General features: G+C 51.4%; 5 protein-coding genes across 5 annotated transcripts; 3 read left to right on the top strand and 2 right to left on the bottom strand.

Moving 5' to 3' along the window:
• Nucleotides 1-10: 10 nt before the first annotated feature.
• TrAFT101_004864 (uncharacterized protein) lies at nt 11-2980 on the bottom strand. The gene is made up of 2 exons (XM_024902593.2): nt 1166-2980; nt 11-1100 (listed from the first exon to the last, which is right to left on the bottom strand). The coding sequence occupies exons 1-2, from the start codon at nt 2685-2687 to the stop codon at nt 490-492; spliced, it is 2133 nt and encodes a 710-aa protein (XP_024759770.1). The 5' UTR covers nt 2688-2980; the 3' UTR covers nt 11-489.
• A 1695-nt stretch (nt 2981-4675) lies between these two features.
• Nucleotides 4676-6360, top strand: MIR1_1 (mitochondrial phosphate carrier protein). The gene is made up of 3 exons (XM_024904026.2): nt 4676-4971; nt 5131-5550; nt 5612-6360. The coding sequence occupies exons 1-3, from the start codon at nt 4844-4846 to the stop codon at nt 5994-5996; spliced, it is 933 nt and encodes a 310-aa protein (XP_024759771.1). The 5' UTR covers nt 4676-4843; the 3' UTR covers nt 5997-6360.
• A 1274-nt stretch (nt 6361-7634) lies between these two features.
• On the top strand, nt 7635-9407 carry TrAFT101_004862 (uncharacterized protein; the record flags this gene model as incomplete). The annotated part of the gene is made up of 1 exon (XM_024909918.1): nt 7635-9407. The coding sequence occupies one exon, from the start codon at nt 7635-7637 to the stop codon at nt 9405-9407; it is 1773 nt and encodes a 590-aa protein (XP_024759773.1).
• A 2374-nt stretch (nt 9408-11781) lies between these two features.
• Nucleotides 11782-12420, bottom strand: TrAFT101_004861 (uncharacterized protein; the record flags this gene model as incomplete). The annotated part of the gene is made up of 1 exon (XM_024905804.2): nt 11782-12420. The coding sequence occupies one exon, from the start codon at nt 12418-12420 to the stop codon at nt 11782-11784; it is 639 nt and encodes a 212-aa protein (XP_024759775.1).
• Nucleotides 12421-14908: 2488 nt separating this feature from the next.
• TrAFT101_004860 (uncharacterized protein) lies at nt 14909-18103 on the top strand. The gene is made up of 2 exons (XM_066127304.1): nt 14909-16195; nt 16793-18103. Exons 1-2 carry the CDS (start codon nt 15017-15019, stop codon nt 17867-17869), a joined length of 2256 nt encoding a protein of 751 aa, XP_065983415.1. The 5' UTR covers nt 14909-15016; the 3' UTR covers nt 17870-18103.
• Nucleotides 18104-18837: the final 734 nt, after the last annotated feature.

Below are 18837 nucleotides of genomic sequence, written 5' to 3'. Positions count from 1 at the left end.
TTTGACTGGTGTTTACGCTAGCATGTTACTTTTAGAAACAGAAAAATGCTTGTTCTGGTTGGACCAGGATCTATGAGATGCGACAGCGACCCCAGCGATAGATTCTCTGTGGGAAGAAAGGGAACTGTTAAACGCACCACTTCCATTATCCAGCACTCCAACCATGGTTCTGTCGCGAATTTACAACTGTTTTAATACTTCTGCCTCCACTGCCTCTACCTTTACAAATGCTATATGTTTCTCAAATATGTTTCGGCGTGGCCTAGGTTGTTAGATAACGATACTGGAGCGTTTACTAATGATTCTCTAGACATTCAAACTTTTAGATGAATCCAAGAGTTGCCTACTAGTAAGTTATTACGGCTGATAGGAATTCCTGATACCCTATGGATCGTAGCAAAACCTTCCAGCATCTTAATTACTGTGCCAAACTGTCGTCCTGCCTCTCTTTATTATATTGCGCTATCAAATATAAAACATCCATTGACCTTAGCAGTCGGGCACGCTGACGGGAATATGAAGTGGCACACTTGTAGCCAAACCACTCAAGCTCGTCTCTTTAAACTCGTTTCTCATGCCCTGCGCGGTAACGCGCATGGCCCGAATGGCATCATCAAGGCTGACCTTTTGTGTGCCAGTCTCGCCGCTCAGAGCCAGGTTGGCGCTCGAAATGGCTTTGATGGCACCCAAGGCATTGCGCTCGATGCATGGCGCTTGCACCAACCCGCCAATGGGGTCGCACGTCAAGCCCAGATTATGCTCGATTCCAATCTCGGCGGCCTGCTCAATAGTTTGAGGACTAGCACCCATGCATGCTGCGAATGCGCCGGCTGCCATGGAGCAGGCAACGCCTACCTCAGCCATGCAACCACCCTCGGCTGCTGAGATGGTAGCACCACGCTTATAAAGCATACCGATGGCAGCGGCTGTTAAGAGGAAGGACAAAATGTCTCGCTCGGGGTCGTCGCTGACGAATTCGACAGTATACTTGAGCACTGCGGGGATGATACCAGCTGCACCGTTTGTTGGAGCTGTGACAATGCGTCCTCCTGCTGCGTTAGTCTCGTTGACAGCCATGGCATACACCGTAAGATAGTCCACTACAGAGGCTTGAGTTAGTTTCTGTTACCATTTCCAGATTATCCCTGAGATGGCATCTACTTACTAGCTGGGAATGTCGTGCGTCTTCGAGGTGATGGCAGCACTGGGTGAGAAAAGGAGCCATGGGTGCGTAGAGCTGCCGCTCTCCTAATAGCCATGTCTTTTCGGCCAGTTGGAGAAGATGAAGGGGTTGGCGCCGTAGTCAAGGATCCTGGCATTTGTGAACCAGGCGACGGTTCTTTACTGTCAAGCGGTAACTGGGCTTGAGCTGACTCTGTAGCATTGCTTGCCGAGGTAGTGTAGGAAGGATATAAACCTCTTGTGAGTCGTCTATATAACGCCGGTGCTCGCCTATGCAACTTCAGACTGCCTGGTAGTGTTGAATCTGGAGCTGCTTGGACGCCTTCCAAGATGCTGTTGTCCATCACCTCCCAGATTCGGAACAGCTTGTCCCGAATTTCATCGTCTGTGTAACCGTGGCTCTTTTCATTCTCGTACACGACTTGTGCGATCGTCAGGTTGTGCTTGTCACACAGTGCTAGTAAGCTCTTTGCGTCTCTAAAAGGATATCGAGGCTGAGGGCCGTGCGCTCCGCCAGACGAAGAAGCCTCATCGGTTGAGGATGCGGCTGGGGGGAGAGCATCTCCGCCATCAGCACCAGACGTAAGCAGACCGGCAGCGTCTCCGATTGGCTTGATCTCTTGTCCAGTCCTTCGATCTCCTGCTGCATCTTCTCGCCGAATCTCCTTGTAGTACATATTCTCGGCGAGGTCAGATGGATGCGCGCCGTGGGCTTCTGTAGACAGTCCCAAACCGGCATCTTTCGCGGATGACTCCGAATCCGCCTTATTGATTGACAAGGCACCATTGACAACAAATCCGCCGCCCACGCTGAATAGGTCATTCGTTGCCAACATGTATCCCTCTTTGTCGAATACCATGAGGCGCATGCCGTTACTGTGCAGCGGCAGCTTCTTGCCCCACTCCCATTTGAAGTCACGGTCAAAGTCAAACGCGATTTCCTTGCCCTTGCCATCTGGGAGTTGATGGCCCAAGAAGAGTTTTTTGTCCTTTTTGATCTGCTCAAAGCGTTCAGGCACGTAGGCTGTGTCGACGGTCTCGACGTTGGCGCTTTCAAGGCCGAGCAGAAGAGCAGACGGCGTCATATGGCCCTCGCCTGTGAGTGCAAGACTGCCGTAGAGAGCTACGCGTATTCTGTCGACTTTTGGGAGCAAGCCAGCCGCCAGGAGGTCTGCAACGAAGATATTGCCCGCTCGCATTGGCCCAACCGTATGGGACGATGAAGGGCCAATGCCAATGGAAAAGAGATCAAAAGTTGAGATGACAGCATGTTCATGATCGGACTCGCTGTAGGTTCCCTGGTCATCATCGAAACTGCTCCGCAGAGAAGTCGTGCTGCTGAAGCTTCGACATATCGATGCGCATGGTGTAAGATTAGATGCGTGACTTTTATAATTGGCAGCCAGACTAAGTGGCCGCTTGGATGCGCTTGATGAAGCCCATGATGCCCGCAAGGCAGCACTTCCCGACAGCCTAAGCTGCTTTGTCGCTGCACGGCGGTACATCGTGAAGTTGGCGCCGATAAAGGAGATGAATGGATCAAGGTGTCAATGAGCGCACCATAAATCCAATTAATTTCACTCCCAGCTAATTGGCCAGCCGCGTGGTTGATGGAAGCTTGATCGACCCAACGCCGGTCCTGATAAGGAGCAAAGTCTTAGCAAACCGTTTGATAATCACTTTGTGCCGGGGCTTGCCGACAAAGGCCGCGAAATCATCTTGGGAGCGTTGCAAGTTTGCTCAGCCTCCCGATCTTATAATCCTATATTTATTCTCTACTTGGCAGGAATTCCCTGGACCAACGCCCATACATCTCGAGCCCAAAGTCATGCAAGACTTGGATATACATACAGCTGTATCCAGGGCATTGGTTTGCGACTCAGCAAAGGGCCGATTGAGGCCACGTGACTCTGCGTCATATATGCAGCAGCCAATGAGACACATCGGATTAGAATGACTCGCTGAAGAGGCGGCTGGAGTGCAAGACAATGCATGTCCCTAAAAAATACTCCTTATATCAAACGGAGAAATAGCTTGCACGTTATATAACCTCGATTCGCCTTATATACAGCGCATCTTGTAAATATTGCATCCCTATGATTCCCGTCATTTTTACCAATGAATGGATTTACTTATGCTTTAGGCTTTGGAAAGCCCGATGGCTACGATATGTGTGATTCATGTAATGTCATGCGGTCAGCTTATATTCACTGCTTGTAGCACTTTCCCTGCGTAGCACCGCACGGCTGCAGCGTGAGATAGAATTCGCTGATATCAGTAGAGATTTCTTCCGCTGGTCGGTTGATAGTACTAACGAAGTCTAAAAATAGTTCGGTATAATACGCAGTAGGGTAGCCGGGAACATACCCGGCAGATGCTACAACAACCATGCCAAAATGAATAGGTCCCTTAGAAGACGATAGGGCAATATAATGATTAACAAGATGCTTGAAAATTAGAATGACACTATTTCTAATTACCGCTCACTCTAAGTCTAAATATCATCCCTGCGTTTGTCGTTCAAGATAGATAGTCATGAATTACCAGACTTAGTGACATGCATCTATTAGCCACTTGATATGGGGAAATACAACCACTCGCTTCTCCACAAGTCGGAAAATAATAACCCGGGGAATTATACCGCCTCTGTTAGATAATATGTTACTAAACAACGTAAGTGAAAGGAAGACCTTTTGCGAGAATGTCCGAATGTTAGGTAGAGTTCTGGGTATGCAATGTCGGAAGCAGCATTACCGTACCTCCGCCATACAAAATTTTACTACTGAAAAAGTTAATTTGGACCCTACAAAAAGAAATATAAAATACATGAAAGATAATATATTCAAAGTACACCTTTTTGACTTCTATATTATAGGCTACCGGCAAAACCCGGCATGGCCGAACTGGGCGCTGCTACTTGGTGCAAGTTTGCTCTGCGTCGGCACTTCACTACTGCATTAATATCGGCTATTTGCATGCATCTATGCTTAATACCCTCGAGCTGCGATTAGCGGGGCCGATCAAAAGGCCCCCACGTTGACAAGGCTAGGAAGATGAATGGCTCCGAGAGCCTCGGGAGACACGACACCAGCCACGGGAAAGATTAGTATCTCAGGTATTGATAGGCAGATGCCGAAGCAACGCACGGAAAGGAAATTGCTGGAATAATGGCTAGCTGATAACCGCCATCAGAGACATAGAGGCACTGACACTCATGATACTAATAGATGAGAGAATAGACATAGTGATGCGCAGGACAGACCGGCCAGAAAATTCTAGATAAAAAATGCAAACTCTCCTCAGCCTCATCATCACCCCAATCTCGGTATCTCGGAAAGGCCGATTTCGACATCGCCCTGGGACCTGTGGCTGATGCAGCCACATCATCATGGCCCGTGCCCACCCTTTGATCCGTCCAATCGAATTACCCGAGTGTTCCCGAACCCACCCTGGCAACAATTTTTTTTTTCTTGCCCCTAGACTAGCGTCCGGCGAGAAGGGAAGAACAGCGAAAAAGACCTCAGTCAAAAGCCGCTGCTTTTCACCACCGCTCCCCAGACAAAACCTCAAACCTCTCCACGTCGGATCTTTCGACCCTCCCTAGACTTTCTCTTTTCTCCCCACTCAGTGTTTGTTCGCTGCTTCGACTCCCTTCGTCACAATGGCTGCCGCTCAAGTTCAGGTTTCCGAGCCCAAGAAGCTCGAGGGATTCTCTCTCTACTCTCGTTTCGCCCTCGCTGGTGCCGTCTGCTGCTCCGTCACCCACGGTGGTTTGACTCCCGTCGATGTGTATGTTTGATGATACTTCCTGAGTTGTTCTTTGAGGATGGTGGAAGCCCAGATCACCCTGGCCTTTGGCTGGCTGGCGGTGACGGCTTCGTTACCGCCATTCTCTTGCATGTGAAGATGGACTGTTTATGGCTGACACGTTTTCCTTTTGCAATACAGCGTCAAGACCCGTATCCAGCTCGACCCCGCTACCTACAACCGCGGCCTCGTCGGTGGCTTCCGCCAGGTTATTCAGAATGAGGGTGCTGGCGCTCTCCTGACTGGTGCTGGCCCTACCTTCGCCGGTTACTTCCTGCAGGGTGCTTTCAAGTTCGGTGGTTACGAGTTCTTCAAGGCCCAGTTCATCAACCAGCTCGGCCTTGAGACTGCCTCCAACAACCGCACTGCCATCTACCTGGCCTCCTCTGCCGCCGCCGAGTTCTTCGCCGACATTGCTCTCTGCCCTCTTGAGGCTACCCGTATCCGTCTCGTCTCCGAGCCCACCTATGCCAACGGTCTTGTTGGTGGTTTCTCCAAGATGCTGAAGAACGAGGGTATCGGTGCTTTCTACGCCGGTTTCGGACCCATCCTCTTCAAGCAGTAAGTTTCCTAGCCAAATTAAGCTCCTCATATGTCGGAATTGCGCTTACATTATCTCCAGGATCCCTTACACCATGGCCAAGTTTGTCGTGTTCGAGAAGGTCTCTGAGGCCGTTTTCCGTGCCTTCCCCAAGGAGGACCTGTCCGCCGGCATGCAGACCACTGCCAACCTGGGCTCTGGTCTCATTGCTGGTTTCGCTGCTGCTATCGTTTCCCAGCCTGCCGACACCATGCTTTCCAAGATCAACAAGACCAAGGGCCTTCCTGGTGAGGGCACTACCTCTCGTCTGATCAAGATCGGCAAGGAGCTCGGTCTCCGTGGCTCCTACACCGGTATTGGTGCCCGTCTCTTCATGGTCGGAACCCTGACCGCTGGTCAGTTCGCCATCTACGGTGACCTGAAGAAGGCTCTCGGCGCCGTTGGCGGTGTTGAGATTGCCAAATAAATTTAATATTTTATGATTTCATGACAAAAATGGGGCTTTGGAAGGACGAGTGAAAATGGACTGAGATTTCGAAGAGGGGGCAGCTATATACGGTACTGCCCAGAAGAGCTGGGCTTTCCTTTGGTTGCTGGGAGTTTTTCCTGTTACATATAGAAAGGGAACAGTTTCCATTTCCGCCGAGACCTTAGAGAGATTTGGTTTCTTGTTCGATTGTTTTATCGGGTTGATGAAGAGGGCCTAGATACAGGCGCTGGTATACATCTCTTGATTGCCTGGAGTAGAGTATAGAATCGGCAGACCACCGGCATCCCCGCTAAGGGTTGTATAATAGTCAATCTTCTTGCGTTATCTAATAGACTGGAGTTTTCTGGTTACATGACACGCTTTTTCTTGGACGTTCTTCTGTATCGATGATACATGTTTGTTGACACTATGCCTATAATATGTAGCTTTAGGCTCTTACACCAAAATTCGGTGGTGGACTATTGATAGCCCGACGATCTTGAACAGATGCCAACGCGCAATTCACTTGCATAAGCTATGATTTCACTTTGCTGTAACTAGGTGCCTATCCTTGGTTCTTCGCTGCCTTGTCTTTCACTTGTCATGTGGCATACCTATAAGCTCTATTCTCTTATGTTGCTTCTTGGAATAGATCCACGTGAAGTATTATCAAACAATCGGTTCCTGATACTCTGATGGCATCAATACTGCTATGCGGATGTACGTCATTAGCTATCATTCACTATGCTCGACTATCCCATATACAGACTCATTCACTTAACGACTAATTTAAATTAACCCCTTCTTCTCTGTACACTAGTATTAAAGTGTAGTGATAATGATAAGAGAAGCTCAGATACGGCGCTGAGCCTTTGAACACGCATTCCAGGGCATCGCTCTCGCCAACCGAAAGAAATCGTCCTACAAAGAATACGATCCACGCTGGTAATTCATGCTAATGCTGTGGCAAGATAGTTCAGACTTTTTTTCCATTCAACATCAAGTGCTTCACTGGAGTCCATTATTTAGAGCTAATTGGATCTCCAGTCCAAATTTCAGATTTGTTCCTCTGCTTTTTATTCAGACATGACTACCAACTTGCTATAAGAGCAGTCTTTTCGCTACATCGATAGTCATCTTGTGTAGATTTTGTTCAAACTTGACAACCACTAGCTAGGTAGATATTAATTTGGAAAGCCCGTAGCTACAGAAAGGATCATTGAAGCTTTTGGGGAGCATCTCTGTGTGTCTAATGCCAAGAAAAGCGTGAGAATCTTTACCTGTAAGCAAATGATGGCGACCAGCTCTCATAGCTCGCATCAAGCCCAGGCATAGAGGCCTGCAGCTGTTTACAAGTTTGCCGTATCGCCCTTTGCACGCTGTTCATCGTCGCTGGCCGCCAGCCGGCAGTCGTTTTTGGGCCGCCACAGCATGCACCGCTCCTTCCGTACCTCATAACTGAAATCAGGTGACAGCCACGTACAGATTTATTTTGCAACACCAGAAACACGAAGCCTTGGACCGTAGAATCTCATCTTCTTCTAGTCTTCCTCTCTTTACGAGTAATGCTGTGAACTGTCGCCATTCTCACGCACGAGATATTGCGCTTTATTAATCGTTACTCCCATCGCAGCTATGGAGCGCGAATCCCTTGTCACTGGGACAGCTGTTGCCAATAAAGATTTGCAGCCCAATCTCAATGAAGAGCCAAGCCATTCTCAAGCCGAATCTGACTGGCAAAATATTCTACTTCATGTCAACGGCAGTATTTTACCAGGCTTTGATCTCGAGCATATTCGCTCCATGGGAACAGACGACTCTCCTGGACTTCGAGTAGAAATTCTAGCTCGGGCTGGAACTCCTGCTGCGCCTTTGCTTCTCATGAAGCTACAAATCAAATGTGGAGAGATATGGCATCTTTTTGCGATCATCGCTTTGCCATTTAGCGAAAATAGAGTTCCGTTGTCCGCCGATCTTATTCAAGTAGCCAACACGGCTACTATGAAAGCCTTGTTCACCATACCGTCTACGTATATTAGCTCCAGTACTGTTATCGATCCTACGAATGGCTTGGATTTCGACCTCATAAGATTGGGACTACCTGATCCTCAATATAATAGCGCTCCTTCGCCTAGTAGCACTTTCGTCCGGCCCGAAGGCACCCAGATAATCTGTATCACCGCTGAGGCAAAAGCTAACCAACTTGTCGTGGAGTACCCATCCTCATTTTGGCGGCAAGTTCACCGCCAGCCAACGGCGACGCGAAGCATCGTTAGTCGCATTAAATCGATGCTCTCGCCGATGAGTCAAGAGAGCCATATTTCATTCTGGATCACGTTCCCTTTCTATCAAGATTGGAGACGTGATTGGCGACTTTTCTTTGGCGATGGACTCAAAGAGAGTCCCTTTGGCAAAATTAAGTGGGAGAAACGCCAAGAAGACAATACCCCAAGCCGTCCATTTCGATCCCTCTTGATTCCCTTCCCAGATTCAGAATGGATTGCAGCAGAAAACGACAAGCAGGAATACGGCATAGACGCTACAGGGCTTCCTACAGCCTACTTGATGGCTGTCAACATGAAGACCACCGAAGTGGTCCTACCTGATATCGGAACCTTGGTAGAAATAGATCTGTCAGTTGCCCAGGGTTATTTCCAGCTGCCGAAACAGCCTCAAACATCGCCTCACATCCGAAAGATTGCGGTAGAAGTTCAAGGTGTCCTTAAAGTAGCTGAAAATAAGGCGCAGGGTGCTACAGAAGAAGCTCAGACCAAGCTGAGTGGTATCCGCGATAGGGAGGCTATTGCAGAAGACTTCGCCCCCTTGATATCCGAGATTTATATCGAAGCCGCTGCCAAGGGCTTAATGCCATATATCAATAAATTGTCAAATAAAGCAAAGGCAAAGCATCCCTCCGGGCCTGAAGATGCTCAGCGATGGGTAGACGCCCTAGAAGTAGCATCTCTACTTCGAGCACGCAGCGGCGAAAATGACAACGCGCATGTCAAACGTATTGCCAAATGGGTCAAGTCTCAAGGTGTATCATTGCGGACCTTGAAGCCAAATAAACTCGGTGAACCATTTCTGGGCTGTCGTTTAGACCCGCCTTGCGATATTCCCACAGAGGTTGCACTCTTCCACCTGGAAGTACCCAAGCAGCCAGACTGGCCGCGCGGCTTTAAACAACCCCCCCTGCGAATCGCCATCCCAAAGGTCCTTCCGACCCCCAAATCCCCCATAAATGTATATAGGAAGAAAGACTTCTTTTTTGCTACTGAGGCAGAGGCGGTAGAGGTGGAGTGTCTCGAAATCCGCGTCGTGGACAATCTTGAGCTGGATCCCATAGAGAGCGAACAGTTGGAGTCTACTCTCCGGAAAATTGCCGTTGCAATAACTACGGCTGAGTAGGCCGCTAGATCTAGACCTAGCGACTTGACGTATACGCACTTGAGTAACGAGTGGACTCTGGAAACTCAGGACAAGCTCGCATACCCACAGTTCCATTATGCTTCCCTCGCTGCCAAGGTCAAAAAAAAATATTAAAAAAAAAGGGCCACTTCAGAGATGACATCCGCCAAGACTGGTTATTTTCTTTTCCTCGATATGAGCACGGCTATTGGGATGAGATATGAGACCTGGGATCGGTATACAGATGGAGTTTCTTTTTCTTTACAATAGCTAGAGCTCGATATATTCGTTGTTGCTTCATTTGAGTTAGAGCGTCTCAGCAAACGCATGACAATGCGGTATACGGCCGTAGCAGTGTTGTCAATCAGATACTAAGAAGCCAATTGGCATTATATGTTGCTGTCAGGCCGTATTCAATTTCTCTGCATCTCGGCTCTATAGCAATGCTAACTTGAAAAAAAAAAAAATTAGAGCATTTTCAGCCGTTCAAGGTTATACTTGCAAGCTAAAGGATGATAATTCGATATTTACAATGGTATTCCAGGGATACTATTATAATGTGTTTAACATATGAATAAGAGAAGAAGAAGAAAAGAAAGGAAGAAAGAACTATTCAGTCCTTCTTTAGGCAGGCTTTCTAGACAGACACGAGCATTATACGGTCATTCCTATAGGCTATCGTTGTCCATCAAACTGACATAAGATAAAGGCAGAATAGAATATGCCAAGTGAAAGGCTTTGTTCAGTCAGTCAGTCTCCAAATCGAGGTAAAGAAGCCAGCCCCATACAAGTCATGGAGGCCAGCGTCCGCGAAGCTCTGTATCAACATGGCACAATGTTGGTCACACGAAGCTCCTTTGTTCGCTCTGGAATCCAATCATTGCAGCATCCCCGTCAAAAATGAGAGTATATACGAACGAGATGAGTTGGCAACGAATGTGATTTCCAGTTCAGGCATCAAGCAGTGTCTGTGCTCACCGTCGCCAAATTTGCCCAAGAGGCACGGGGCATTTAGCGGACTATTCAAGCATCTGAGGGTCCCATTGGCCGAATGAATCTGAGGTGACCAAAAAAACGTCTCTCAACTGGCGTGTTGGCCGCAAATGGTGATAGGCCACGGCCGTTTGTACCCAACGACAGATCGATCGAGAGTCCATCAGCGATAATTGTCATTGCTGAGCCAACAAATTCAACCCAAAGACGGAGAATGAAGAGAAATGAGCAACTCAGCTCGTCATAGAACAAGAAAATCTCTTGAGCTAGACTTCTGGCTAAGCTTCTTTCGTCCCTTGTACTCTACATACTGTACGGGCACCATGTTGAAGGATGATCCTGAAAACCACAAAGCTGAATTCATCGGGATAACTGACAGTAGCATCATTTGGCTGTGGGGACCTCAGACCACAAAGCCGGTCGCTCCATCGCCCCGTTCGCCACCTCTCTACGCATAGGGACGGCCTGGCGGTCGGGCCACAACAGGTGGGCTATGCCGGAGCCGAAAAAGTAACATCACGATGATGTTGGGTATGGTAGAAGATGGGGCACGATGACTGGAGAAGGTGGCTACCCGAAAATGCCGAGCCTGTGGGCTACAAACCACCCTTTTACACGCAGGATATTGCTAGAATGAGGGTGGTCTTAGTGGAAGTTGGCAAAATAACTCTCTAAGCGGATATTCGTGTGAGAGTGGTCTTCAATGCATGATGGCAAGTTTTAGGGTTGTATAAGCTTAATACGATGGGTTCCGGATGCTAATTTTTTGCAGGCAATATAAAGCCTCTTGCTCATGTGAGTTGTGACTGTGTATACGAGGCGTTGATACTATTATTACCCATTGAGCCTCCAGCTTTCCATATAGCAGTGACCCGCTCGTGCGAGCCGTCGTACAAACAGAGGCCGCAGCGCTGGTGGTAGCCTAGGATGCAGCTAAGCTTGTCCTCCTGTCGATGAATACGGGATGCGGAATGGCGGGCCCTGGGCAGTGGATCTCGTGTCTTTGTGCTCCGTACTACGGCCTTTGGGATTCCTGCTTCTAGGAACTACCCTGTATGGATCGATGGCTGCGGTGGGAATTGAGGCATCCAGCATTCGCTCACACATACGCAACTACAGCTGCAGTAGCCCATCTAATTCAGCTACAACACAGCAGCAGAGGATGGCAGATCTAACGAATATTACTGGATGGCTCAGCTGCATGAAGCGTTGGTGGCTGCAGTGCAATATGGAGCTGGGCCTCGTATCCAGACCACGCGGGAAGATGAAAAATAAAATTGGAAAATGGCCCTAGGAGTGCTGTGCTGTCATCGGGGCACACGCTGATAATCGAACGACACAATCAATCAGCAAAGAGGAGGGTTCAACTACCTACGCAAGCCTACAGTACTTCATCCAGCGCCAAGGATAACAGGTTTTGGCAAGCCTCGACTAGCTGGTGGACAAAATGGCTCAAAGGCGAGGCCTCCTCTATGATGCTATGCGGCCCATGAGATCCACCTGGGGGCGCACAGCACGAAAATTCGCATCTGGTGAAGCCAAGCCCAAACCCAGTCCCTCTCCGTCCTGTGTGCGGATTGTGCGACTCGGCAGGCATGAAATTTTCGAGATCGGCGTCCCACTCCCAGCCGCGGACGTGGAAGACCAAGCCTTGGAAGGCGGGAATAACTTGGCTGGATCGTAGCGATCGTACCGACGGAAAAGGCGATGCGCGATCGATGCTCGGAGTAGCAGGGAGAGAGATGAGGGTATTACAGAGCAGCGGCCGGACCTTGGAGCTACTTGGTGCGGTTGTGTGAGGTAGATTGGCTTTTTTTAGCTGCTTGGATCTGCCAAAACCTCGCGCTAGGCAGTCGTGTCTGGTGCATGAGAGCCTCTCTGCCCAGTCGCTGCAATTGCATCGCAGCTTCCTGCGGTCTCCTGTGCTGGGAATCAGAGACAGCATGAAGCAGGTACTGGGTGCTCGGTGTCGAATCCGCTCGCGCATTCTTCGCCCTTCCACTTCCATCTTCATCCTCATCCATCGTCGATGTCGTCGGCGTCATCGTCTTGTCCTCCAGCCGGCATCATCCCTCCTCGACTCGACTCCCCCACCCTTGCTTAATGCCAAACAGATCAGCACAGCCCATCAGCAGCTGCGGCCCCTGCCAATTTGACTGGCCAAAGAGACACGCCGCACGAGCTGCCGAAAGTACTGCCCGGCTCCAGCGCACAAACCGCCACGGCTCACGGACGAACCACAGCCAATCATTTCGCGCAGCACACGCTGAGAGCAATCTTTGCGCCTTGGCGGCCTGCCCCCATCCAGTGCATTTTCCGGTGATGCAACGCGCATTCGCACATGCAAGCTGCATCGTATTGGCACTGCCCAGCACTCTCAAGAGTACAAGCACAGCGGCAGCAGCAGTGAGAGAGCGCTTGCAACGTCACGGTTCCCCGCCAGCCCGAAGTGAACTGAGTGTGGTGGGGGGACGATCGTGCTCAAGAATAGAAACAACAGGTGAAGGTGGTGAGGGATCTGGAGAGCTTGCCGTGTCTTTGCCGCCGCTGCAGGTCTGAGTGGACGGAAACAACTGCCGCTACTCTGTCCACCTGAACGAAATGACATGCAGATACGCAAGCAGCGAAAATACGGATAGTAACGCGGCCTTTTTTTGCCTACAAGCTCCCGAGTACTTTACTCGTACGCGCAAGAAGGCCCAAGTCACGACCGTTTTGAGCGGAGCACAGACGCCACATCACAGCATTGCAGCTAACTCACGCTATTATGTTAGACATCGTCATTCTCCCTACGTGAAGATGGAGGAATGATAATGGCGTTAATCTATCAAACGGCTGCGAGGTCGACTATGACGCCTTCACTAAGACACGCAGTAATGGCCCCTCGCTGAGTAGGTAATTGAGACAACGGGCGCTTACATGCCTGTTATCGATGCTGTTAGGAAGCTGCATGTCTCCCATCTCTGTCTCCTTCTATGTACGGAGCGTGTATGCCTTCAACTCGTGCAAAGCACAAAACCAACTACATTCATAGGTGAACTGGATTATGTAAGACCGCATCTGCCGCCGAGCCGTGTAAGAAGCAGGGCTCTGCATGATTTCTAATTTCGGATCACCGATATGGCGGGACTCCGAATCTCGCCAATGAGTCTAGAAGAAGAGAGAGAGTTAGGCTTGCCACCTTGTTGGTCATTTCCGGTGGCCTGTTGACTCTTAGACGGCAATAGGCGATATGCAGCACAATATGACATGTTACCTTGGCTCCGATACTGCAGGTATACGAGCGTATGGCTGCTATTGATAGCAATTTTGCAAAGTGCAACTCCGTATTGTTACTGCTGCCCAATATGGAAACTGTATCGGCGCACTTTTACACATAGGGGCCATCCAAATTGTGGAACATGGGACGCTCGGAGAAAAATACAAGGAAAATACCGTTTGTCCCTTGATACAAGTGCGAATACCTAGTATGTATTACTCAATTTCCAAGGAAATTCTACGGTTATCTGCTACTACTAATACTATGGGGTGTTAGTAGTACGGAGTATTATACTCCTTACGAGCGTTACAAGCACAGATACAACTGCACTATGAACAAAATACTACAGTGACACGTTTCCCCGTATTAACTAAACTGGGGTGTTTTGTCCTGACAGAGATTGCGATGGATGAGTGCTTGTTTCCAGAGACTCCCCCGCGAGGAAGATGGGGGCAAAGACAGGGCAAGCACGGCTAAACATGGCTGCCCAATGCCCAAAAAAGATTGGTTGAGATTGCGGGAAACGAAGAAACAAACGACGAGGGCAAAAGGAAAGCAAGTGGACGGGCAAGCAACGGCGAAAGATGCCTTGTCGACACAACCGAGAAGTGGTCAAGTTGCGAAAAGGATTGGTCAACAAGCCCCCATTCCGAGTGATAGGTGCTGGTCGTCAATGGGCCGCGAGACGCTGGCAAGGCCCTCCCTGCACTTGCGTTGGCGGAAACGCTGCTGCGCTAAAGACCTAGTCAGGGGCGCGCCGAGTGGAGAAGCACGCTTCTGCGCTTCGAGTGTGCTCGTACTGTACTCTGTTCAGAGTGCTGGCGGTGCTTTTTTGGCCCTCTCCCCTTGTCATCCCAGTTTGGCACCACACCAGCGGCTCCACAGCCGGGTCTTCGCGCGCCACCACACCACAGTATGCAGACGCTGCCGTGCCATGTACCGGTACCATTTCACCTGTGCTGATGTACCGCCCTGTTGGTGGCGGCGGCTGCGGCTGCACCTCAAAGGAGATGGATCCTGGATCCTCCTCTCAAATCATGCACGCAGCACAGCGTCTTCGGCTTCACCACCTGGACCACCCGTGCAGGGTTATTTTCGTATTCCGGGCCTAGCACTATGGGCACTCCTTGGTCCAGCCAGGCTCTTCCTTTCTTTGGAAAGAGTGGAAGATTGCAAGCTTGCAAACATATAAGGCTGCCATCCGTCCCAGAGTCCCCGGATTTGGAACCCTCTTTCCTTCCTTATCCCAACACATTCTTTTGCTGGATTACTTTCTTTTCCTCTTTCCTGAGTGGTTCATTCGTTTATACCCTCAGGTAGACATTTCAAAAGAGGCTTTCTTGTTTTTGTGTTAATCATGAAGGGTGCCTTAGTTGTTGGCGCCATCGCCATTGGCGCGGCCAATGCCACGAAATTCCCCGAGTGCGAGCAGAACAACTGCTACCGCAACCTGATCGATGAGCGCTTCAGCGCTGAGGCTACTCCTGCTTGCTTTAGCTGGCTCGCCGGTACCACTACAGCCAACGCGGCTATTCCCACCGACTACTCCAACTGCCCCGACTACAATGCTTTCAGCTCTGCCTGCTCATGCATCACTTACACTGCTACCCACACCGGCGGTGCTGCCGCTCCTACTTCTCTGCCCGCCGTCCCTACCACTGCCGCCGGTCTTCCTGGCGACGAGGACTGCGACGAGCCCACCAAGACCCCCGGTAGGCCCGGCCACCCGGTGACGACTCCCGCTGGACGCCCTACTCCTCCCTCTGGAGGCAACGGTGGCTACCCTCCCCCAGGCCAGTCTTCTGAGGACTGCGACGAGACCAAGACCCAGAACTTCCCTGGCCACCCAGTGACAACTCCCGCTGGACGCCCTACTCCTCCTGCTGGAGGCAACGGCGGCCACCCTCGCCCCAGCAAGTCCGAGGATTGCGATGAGAGCTCTACCCAGAACCACCCTGGCCAGCCTACTGGTCCTGGTGGCGTTCCTCCTTACAGCGTCCCCGTTGGCACCGAGACTGGTCCTGCCGTCTCTGTTCCTACCGGCCCTGGCGGTGTTCCTCCTTACAGCGTTCCCGTTGGTACTGAGACCGGCCCTGCCGTCTCTGTCCCTACCGGTCCTGCCCAGACCACCGGTAGCGAGCTCCCCGTTACCACCGGCCCCGCCGTCTCTGTTCCTACCGGCCCCGCCACTGGCCCGGCTTCCGTTCCTCACAGCGTCCCTGTAGGCACTGAGAGCATCCCCGTTGGCACCGAGACTGGTCCTGCCGTCTCTGTTCCTACTGGCCCTGCTTCCGTTCCTTACAGCGTCCCCGTCGGCACTGAGACTGGCCCTGCTGTTTCTGTTCCTACTGGCCCTGCTTCCGTCCCTGTTGGCACTGAGAGCATTCCCGTTGGCACCGAGACTGGACCTGCTGTTACTGAGACTGCTCCTGTTACCACTGGTAGTGCTTCTCCCGTTACCACTGGTGTTCCTCAGTTCAGCACATCCACTGTTTTCACCACCTCTGTCCGCACTATTACTCAGTGCCCTCCTGAGGTTACCAACTGCCCTACGCGCCCCAAGACTGTGACCGACACCATTGCTCTGTACACCACCATCTGCCCTGTTACCGCGTCTGAGGGAGCTCACCCTACCTCTTCTGGCCCTGCCGGCTCTTCTCCCTCTGGCCCTGCTGGCTCTTCTCCCTCCGGCCCTGCTGGTGGCTCTCCTTCCGGCCCTGCTGGTGGTGCTCCTCCTGCTCAGACCTCCGGTGGCTCTTCTCCCGCTACCACTGGTCCTGCTGGCTCTTCTCCTTCCGGCCCTGCTGGCTCTTCCCCCTCCGGCCCTGCTGGTGGCTCTCCTTCCGGCCCTGCTGGCTCTTCTCCCTCTGGCCCTGCTGGTGGTGCTCCTCCTGCTCAGACCTCCGGTGGCTCTTCTCCCGCTACCACTGGTCCTGCTGGCTCTTCTCCCTCTGGCCCTGCTGGCTCTTCCCCCTCTGGCCCTGCTGGTGGCTCTCCTTCCGGCCCTGCTGGTGGTGCTCCTCCCGCTCAGACCTCCGGCGGTTCTTCTCCCGTTACCACTGGCGCTCCTCAGTACAGCACCTCTACTGTCTTCACTACCTCTGTCCGCACTATTACCCAGTGCCCTCCTGAGGTTACCAACTGCCCTACGCGCCCCAAGACTGTGACCGACACCATTGCTCTGTACACCACCATCTGCCCTGTTACCGCGTCTGAGGGAGCTCACCCTACCTCTTCTGGCCCTGCCGGCTCTTCTCCCTCTGGCCCTGCTGGTGGTGCTCCTCCTGCTCAGACCTCCGGTGGCTCTTCTCCCGCTACCACTGGTCCTGCTGGCTCTTCTCCTTCCGGCCCTGCTGGCTCTTCTCCCTCCGGCCCTGCTGGTGGCTCTCCTTCCGGCCCTGCTGGTTCTTCTCCTTCCGGCCCTGCTGGTGGTGCTCCTCCCGCTCAGACCTCCGGCGGCTCTTCTCCCATTACCACTGGCGCTCCTCAGTACAGCACCTCCACTGTCTTCACTACCTCTGTCCGCACTATCACTCAGTGCCCTCCTGAGGTTACCAACTGCCCTACGCGCCCCAAGACTGTGACCGACACCATTGCTCTGTACACCACCATCTGCCCTGTTACCGCCTCTGAGGGTGCTCACCCCACTCAGCCCGCTGGCCAGCCTGGTAACTCTGCTCCTGCCGAGCCTACCACCACCACCACCGCCACCTCTTACATCACCCAGACCTTCACCATCACCCGATGCCCTCCTGGAACCCCCAACTGCCCCGTTGGCGCTGTCACAACCACTGTCTACCCCAACGGCCCTTCCACTCTTGTGTCCGAGACCGTCCCTGCGGTTGTGACTCCTCCGGTCTCTTCTGCCGCCGCTGTCACCGTTCCCGTGGTCCCTGTGCCTCCTCCGGCCGCTTCTTCTGCCCCTCCTTCCAACCCGGCAGTTCCTCCTTATAACCCTGCGGTCCCCGTTGGAACTGCCCCCGCTGTTCCTCCTCCCGTTGGCACTGCTCCCGCTGGTTCCCCGGTGTACACCCCTCCGGCTAACCCTCCGGTTGTCTCTCCCGCCTCCCCTGTCGGCACCAACCCTGTTGGTCCCCCAGCTGGCGGTCCTCCTGCGGGCTCTCCCTCAGGTATCCCTGTCAACTCTGCCGGCCGTGTTGGTGGCAGCCTCTTCGCTGTCATCGCCGCTGCTGCAGTCTTCCTTTTGTAAGTTGGATAAGCTAAAGTGTTTTTTTTTTTTGGTCTGGAACATGTACACTTGGGAGTCACCATGTCATAATGTTCGGCAACGTGTAAATAGTATGATTTAGAGAAGGATTTTTTTATTGCTTTATTCTTAGCCAAGCCAGGTCCTGTAGATTTTGGATACATAGAGCGGGCTACATATGGTAACGAACGCCATATTTATTTCTTATTCTATATTAGTTTGAATGGAATGGCAGTCTAAAATTATCCTCTCTTTACCTTTATGATGTTTTCTACGTGCTTTTGTCTATATTATCAGTCTACAAGCTCAAAGGATGGAGGAGTGAAAAGCCTCTGTGTGGTGTGTAGGATGGTGTGATGTTTTATGCATTGTCCACTTTCAGCAGCTAGCTGGGTGATGCATGAGCTTCCCCGACTTGAGGGTTACGATTCACAACCTAAGATGTGATCTTTGCTTTTGCGTAGGTTAGGTGGAGTATTCTTGACCATTCAGCGAAACTGCGCAAATCAATGTTTACTCTACGGCTGCTATTGTTGTCGCGAATGTGATTTTGTCAAGCACTGACCGTTGTCAAAAAGAGCGTTGCCCTAAAAACCCAGACTTGTCTGCTCTCGATGCTAGTCGGGCACCCGGATCCAAAAGGGGATCCAGAAAGGCAACAACGTTCCGTCCGCCGGGCCCTTAGTCAGATCTGGTGGCTGAAACAAGGTGTCGCCCGCCACCGGGGGGAAAAGGAAAAATAACAAAGAGCTAGACAAGGGCTCCATACGTGAAGACAAAAAAAGAAGCGACGGAAGGGAAAAAAAAAAAAACGCCGCAATGTGCGACTTCTGCGGCTTTACTATTTTCGGTTAGAATCCGGTGACTGGGAGGAAAGAATCTTGCGCGGAGGAATGAAGGTATCGTATGCTTTTTTTTTTTTTTTCGGTACTCGCCGAGAGGGATGGAATGCATTTGCAAGGATCGAGAGA

This window comes from Trichoderma asperellum, chromosome 3 (assembly GCF_020647865.1).
Source record: "Trichoderma asperellum chromosome 3, complete sequence".
Lineage (NCBI taxonomy): Eukaryota > Fungi > Ascomycota > Sordariomycetes > Hypocreales > Hypocreaceae > Trichoderma > Trichoderma asperellum.
This window is presented reverse-complemented; position numbering and strand designations above follow the sequence as displayed.